We start from the raw sequence: 7,383 nt of genomic DNA, 5'->3' as shown, positions 1-7,383 counted from the left end.
CGCCGTTGGTTCCTGTATTAAAACCAAATGGTGAAATAAGAATTTGTGGGGATTATAAAACAACAATAAATAAATATTTACATGATTATAAATACCCCTTGCCCAGAATTGAGGAAATTTTTACATCTTTAGAAGGAGGTGAACTTTTCATCAAACTTGATCTTTCCAATGCATACAAGCAACTTATTCTGGATGAAAAATCAAAACTTTTATGTACTTGGTCTACACATTTGGGTACTTTTAAAATGAAGCGTATGTCTTTCGGTATCAAACCGGCAGCATCAATATTCCAAAAAACAGTGGAAACATTATTATGTGGAATACCATATGTAGTTGTGTATCAAGATGATATAACAATATCTGGAAAAAATTTAAAACAGCATGTTGCTAATTTAAAATTAGTATTAAATAAATTAAAAAATTCTGGATTAAAACTAAATTTACAAAAATGTTCATTCTTTCAAAAAAAAATTTCTTATCCAGGATTTACTATAGATAAAAATGGTCTTAGTAAAAATCCTGAACGGATATCTTCTGTGTTAAATGCACCTATACCTAATAATGTGTCTGAGTTAAGAGCATTCATATATATATATAGGAATGGTAAATTATTACTCAAAGTTTATTAATAACTATGCTTACAAAATGATTCCACTTTATAAGCTTTTACAAAAAAATACTAAATTTGTATGGTCTGAACAATGTCAAGATGCATACAAATGCATAAAAAAGATATCACATCAGACCAAGTACTTACACATTTCAACCCAGAATTACCAATTATACTAACAACAGATGCTTCGAATAGTGCAGTTGCAGGAGTTCTTTCTCATGAATTTTCAAAGAATGATTGCAAACCAATTGCCTTTGTTTCAAGAGCTTTAACTAAATGTGAACAAAATTACAGCACTCTTGAAAAGGAAGCGTTAGCTATAATTTTTTGTGTTTCAAAGTTAAAACAGTATTTACATGGCAATAATTTTATATTGCGAACTGACCATAAACCACTTATTTCAATTTTCAATGAAAATAAAGGTTAACCTATCATGGCAGCAGCAAGAATGCGAAGATGGGCTTTTATTATGACTGGTTTTAACTATAAAATAGAGTATGTTAAAGGACATTTAAATCATGCTGATAATCTTTCACGTATTCCGCAGACGCATTATGATGAAACTATGAATGACAACCATGACGACGATGAAAGCTATATATATAGTATTCAAGAGCAATCTCATTTAAATCTAAATTTTAAAAATATAGCACAACAAACTAGACGTGATCCAATTCTTTCAAAAGTATCTGATGCTGTTTTAAATGGAACAATTAACAATTTAAAAGGAAATCAGTTTACGTCATTTACTACCAAGAGTATAGAATTAACAGTTGATCGTGGATGTCTACTTTGGGGGTATAGAATTGTTATTCCTCAAAAACTTAGACAGAGTGTTTTACACAAATTACATGAATCTCATTTAGGAGTTGTCAAAACCAAATCTATAGCTAGATCTTATGTCTGGTGGCCAAATATAGATGTTGATGTAGAAAATTTGATCAAAACTTGCATTCCATGTCAAGAACTTTTAGCAAGCCCAGAAAAGAGCACTTTAATACCGTGGACTCCAACTGATACTGTATGGAGCAGAGTTCACATAGACTTTGCAGGGGTTTTTATTTATTTGTAATAATTGATTATTTTTCTAAATGGGTTGAAGTATATCAAACCAGAAACATATCTTCAAGTTTTGTAATATCAAAATTAAGAGAATTATTTTGTCGTTTTGGAATTATAAATACAATTGTGAGTGATAATGGTAGACAATTAATTTCAGAAGAATTTAAAGTTTTCACCACAAAGAACAATATAAAACATATTTTGACTGCACCTGGTCATCCTTCAACCAATGGACAGGTTGAAAATTTTGTAAAAACACTAAAAAAATCTTTATATGCAAATTTGCGTAATCAAAATGAAGCAAATTTTGAAATTGTTTTAAATAGATTTCTTATGGATTACCGAAACACCACACACTGCTCTACTAAAGAGTCTCCAGCTAAGATTTTCTTAGGTAGAAGGATTAGAAATAGATTTGACTTCATGAGACCTCCATTAACTAAAGATGAAATAATATGTAATCAAGAAAGAAGCATTAATAATTATAAGGGTAAACGAAATGTTGATTTTGATATAGGTCAGAATGTGTATGTCCGTGACTACACAAACCCTAACAGATCAAGCTGGTCTCCAGCAAATGTTAAAAAAAAATTGGTCCAAGATCTTTCTTTTGTACACTTTCACATAATGGGAGGGAAATAAAGCGGCATACTGACCAAATACGAGCAGGTGCTACTAAAAAATTAGAATAAAATAATAATATCAAATGCCACACTGAGTCTAATATTCTGGACAACAATCCTTCAGTCACTGAGAATATCATGGAAACTCACACACCACTTGAAAATTCAGTAAGTAATAATAATGAAAATATTTTGATTGATAATAATGTACGTAACTTAAGACCACGTAAGAATGGTAAAGTAACTGAAGAATAATAAATTTAATTTAATAAGATATTTTGAATTACATTATGGTATATTGTGAATTATTTATATTTTTGAAGTTACTTGAATTATTTATTTTGATTTATTGAATTTATTCTAATTTTAATTTAATTGTAATTATAAGTAATGTTTCATTTATAAAGTTATAATTTCAAAAATTATTTATTTAATGTTAAATATAATATAAACAAATAGCTCATTTAGGAGGAGCATGTTATATATATAATTAATATATATATTTATAACAATTTAAGTTACAGTGTATACTCAAAAATGTTTAGTTCGTAAGCTTTTGATAATGATAATAAAAGTTAGTCTGTAATACAACTCAAATGCGCCCAAACCATCAACGGTTGAAGAGCTTCAACTTTTCTTAGGGAAAGCAACATACTATGGTGCGTTCATTCCGGATTTGGCTACAAAGGCGCGACCATTACGGGACATGTTGAAAACAAAAGAATTTTGCTGGACGGGAGAGGCAGATGCAGCATTTAATCAGTTAAAACAAATATTGACTTCACCTCAAGTATTAATTCCATACGATTTGTCACTACCGGTAATGTTAGCAACAGACGCAAGCCGCACGGGTCTAGGTGCTGTATTGTCACATCGTTTAGAAAATGGAGTGGATCGGCCAATAGTTTATGCAAGTCGAACGATGACAGCTACGGAACAACGATATACACAAATTGATAAAGAGGCACTAGCTATTGTGTGGGCAATGCAAAAATTTTTCAACTACTTATATGCTCGTCATTGGATATTGATCACGGATCATAAGTCGTTATCACAGATTCTTCAATCTAATAAATCGCTTCCAGTACTATGTATAAGCAGAATGGCTAACTATGCAGAGTTTTTAAGCAGATTCGATTTCGAAGTTATATACAAAAATTCAAAAGCAAACGCAAATGCCGATTATTTGTCACGTGCTTCCCTTCAACAAATAAATCAATTGCAACAAATAGTAGCGACTCATTCAGATGAATGTGATGAGTTCGATAATTTCATGATTTGACAGATAAATCAGTTGCCTGTTAAAGCAGAACGTATTGCAATAGAAACCAGAAAGGACAAGCATCTCGGCAAGATAATCAGAATACTGGAAAGTGGCCGCTGTTTAAAAAGAGAAGGTTACAAATCGCCAGAAGCGAGTTACGTGTTGTCATCAGGGTGCTTGACGTTCGAACATCGGGTCCTTATTTCTCCTCATTATGGACAAAAATTATCGACCTACACACATCGCACTCAGGAATTGTAAAAATGAAGGGCATTGCTCGTTCTTTTATATATTGGCCAGGAATAGACAAAGATATTGAGAATATGGCCAACGAGTGTGATGGGTGGCGAGATAAGCGAATAAGCCGGTGAAACGCGATAGTCATCATTGGGAATACCCAAAAGGACCATGAGAACGTATTCATATTGACTATGCAGGGCCATTTGAAGGGGCAATGCTATTAGTAATTGTTGATGCTCACAGTAAGTGGTTAGAAGTTAAAATCACAAAATCTACTACGGCTGAAGATACAATTTCGCTTTTGGACGATGTATTTGCTGCTTTTGGTGTTCCGATTATGGCGGTTTCTGACAATGGAACGAATTTTACTTCTGTAGAATTTGACAATTTCCTCACAACAATTGGTGTCAAATACCATAAATATTCAGCTCCGTATCATCCAGCTACTAACGGTCAGGTGGAGCGTAGCGTACAAACAATCAAAAATGCACTAAAGGCAATAGGCACAACAAGCAAGTATTTAAAGAAAAATTTGAACGAGTTCCTAAGGCAATACAAAAATGCCCCGCATTAAACTACAGGGTTCTCGCCAGCTCAGTTGTTTTTGGGAAGACATCTGCGAACACGCTTAGATCTCATTCGGCCAGAGGAAATTGCAAAGAAAGTGAAAGAAAAGCAATACTTGCAGTGTTAATCTGGTAATGGGTGTAGGGAATTCGCAGGCCAAAGCGTATACTTCTTATCGGGCAATTCGCGAATGCATAAATGGCTCAGAGGAACAATTAATATACGTTTAGGTGATCTTCACTACGAAATACTTTTTGTCATTTTAACTGAGTAGTGTTTGTTAATAGTTTATTATTATGAAATAGAAATGAAAAAATATTATTCTTATCTGTAACTTGAATGAATAAAGTTGAAATACAAAACCTTCACTGCATATAGCGGTTTGATTTTGTGATAGCAAAAATTAAGAATTTGTTTGGCAATTTACGACCGGAGCAAGTTATTGTGCAAAGTCGCAATGTCGAAATTGTGACTTCATTAAAGAATAAACGCGATCAATTGAAAATTAAACGCAATTCATTGAATAATAACCGCGATCAATTGAAGGTGCTGTTCTACGCTGATTGAATTGCTGATTCCTATGCCGATAGCTTTCCGATATCACCTGAAGAACAAATGTACGCAGCAGAAGTTAAGATTATTTCTTTGTTCGAAATATTTCAAAATGGTGCATCAGTTCGAGACTTAATCGGTATGTCATTCAAACAATTAATCAATATTTTATACTAATTATTTTGGCGTTCTTTCGCAGGTGCATACGTGGTCATACGTGGTCACATATGAAGACAAATTCAAATTGGCCGATTTGATTCGATTGTTTATTCAAGAACAAATGATTTTGCACGAGAATGAACTATAAATGTTAATTTATTTTTGTAAATTGTTTTCTACAACTTTCTTTAGATTTTGTTCACATTTTATTCAAATTTTTCAATAAAATTTAATTACTATTAATATTGTTTAAAAATTGTATTTTCTATTTTCTGGCAACCCTAGTATATTTTTTTAATTTGATAAGAACTATACATTTAAATAGGTACATAAACGTAGTATATATGTAGGTATGTAGACAGGGAACTATATGCCATTAAGGTTCATAAGAATGCAGGTCTTTTTTGCTGGTAACGTCATCAACGAGGAGGCGAATCCTCGGGTATAAGTAGCGTTGTAAAAGAGTGTCAGTTGTAATACTCCTCTCTTATTATTGTCTTTTTTTTTGTTCACATATACATACATATAAATGTGGTTTTGACATATATAAAAAAGGAGATAGTGGTTGGTTGATGTGAAAAAAAAATGAGTTAAAGACAGGACAAGAAAGATTATTTGGTGTAGGGAGCTATAAGAAATTTATTCAGACATTTTAATTACAGCTCAACGGTAGTTATGAAAAGGTAACGAGGGTGGTCAGGTCCAAACCGACGGACATGAACTGGAAAAACAATACAGAGGGATCGACACTGATTGATAAAAATTAAATTAAGGTTAATTTTTTCTTGCCGATAATGGCGTGTCTTTTTATGACGAAAGAAACTATTTAAAAGTTAGACGGATTCGAATAGCAAAGAAAGGACAAAGACAAAAATTTTTTATTTTCAATTTATTGAAATTTGGCTGACCATACAACGCTGTTTCGAGTATTGCCAAGTACTCTTCATCAGTGGTCTTTGGAAATAATCGAATTTTATTTAATTAGTTTATAGTCCATATATAATTTGTTTGGACTGCAAGTGCCAGGGTTCTGATTTAAAGCACGGCAAGTGCTTTGGTTGGTGTCACTAATTAAATAAAAATAAGTGATAAAACCTGGATTTTGAGCATTGAAAGTTTGTGCAGCCTTGGCTATTTGTGGATAAACACGATTAGTCATCGCTTCTACTTTGACAGGCACGAGTTCTAAGCCTGACACTTGCAGTCCAAACAAATTATATACGGACTATAAACTAATTAAATAAAATTCGATTATTTCCAAAGACCACTGATGAAGAGTACTTGGCAATACTCGAAACAGCATTGTATGGTCAGCCAAATTTCAATAAATTAAAAATAAAAAATTTTTGTCTTTGTCCTTTCTTTGCTATTCGAATCCGTCTAAAAATTAAATTATTTTTGATTTACTTTTTTTTGTATTATTATGATGTAGTTTTCTTTACTTCTGAATTTTTAGTTTTTTTTGATTTTTTTATTAATTTTTTTTGACATGACAATCACCACACTGCACACACAAAATGAATACGTAACATAAGGTAAACAGTACTTGAGATTGCTTATAACGTAAATTTTCATAAATAATGTGTGATAACTTCGTAGTTTTTCAACCAATTTGCTTGTATTTTTATATATAAAGAAATTAAGTATTTATACTGTAATAAATGTCGAAATCTCGAAAGGTCGGATTTTGAGAAATCTCAATTTCGCTAAAATTTCATATAATTGCAAACAAATTACAATAACTTACAAAATAATGCAGTACTGTTTACTTCTATACAAAGAAGAAATTTGGGTTTCACAAAAAATTCTAAAATAAATGAAATCAAATGCATTGAATACCAATCAAAACAAGAAGAGTTTTTGGTATCTTGGTATTCTTGTTTTAATATTCTCATAAATTGCTCTTCTTTGTTCTTTTTTGTACATAAAAATACTAACAACTATAGTTCAGAGCGCACAAATTGACTCGAAAGCAATAAAAATTTCCTTGCACTCGTTAACTATGAAATGTTTAATACTCTAACCGTTACCACATCGCAAAGAAGCAAAATTTCAAATTAAGTCATAACGTGTCTATATATTCGGTTAAATATTTCCTTATGTGGAAGTATTCTTTTGTATTTTACTTTGAATTATATATGTTACAGTAGACGTACTAAGCCGGTCGTAACAATACAATTTCTGATTATATGCCTTTGGTTGATAGATTCTTATATGAAAATGTTCCTTTAGTTTTACTCAAAATATTTCGCTTAAAGTTGGCGTACTACAGCCGTTCGTAACGATACAATTTTTAATATAAA

The 7,383-nt window shown here is 31.7% G+C and overlaps 1 protein-coding gene across 1 annotated transcript; it reads left to right on the top strand.

The window, feature by feature from the left end:
- The first annotated feature begins 1,046 nt into the window (after positions 1-1,046).
- On the top strand, positions 1,047-1,685 carry LOC119666254 (uncharacterized protein K02A2.6-like). The gene has a single exon (XM_038075537.1). The coding sequence runs from the start codon at positions 1,047-1,049 to the stop codon at positions 1,683-1,685; it is 639 nt and encodes a 212-aa protein (XP_037931465.1).
- Positions 1,686-7,383: the final 5,698 nt, after the last annotated feature.

This window comes from Teleopsis dalmanni, chromosome 1, assembly GCF_002237135.1.
Source record: "Teleopsis dalmanni isolate 2A chromosome 1, ASM223713v2, whole genome shotgun sequence".
Lineage (NCBI taxonomy): Eukaryota > Metazoa > Arthropoda > Insecta > Diptera > Diopsidae > Teleopsis > Teleopsis dalmanni.
Note: the sequence above shows the minus strand (reverse complement) of the source record. Positions and strands in the feature narration are given on the sequence as shown.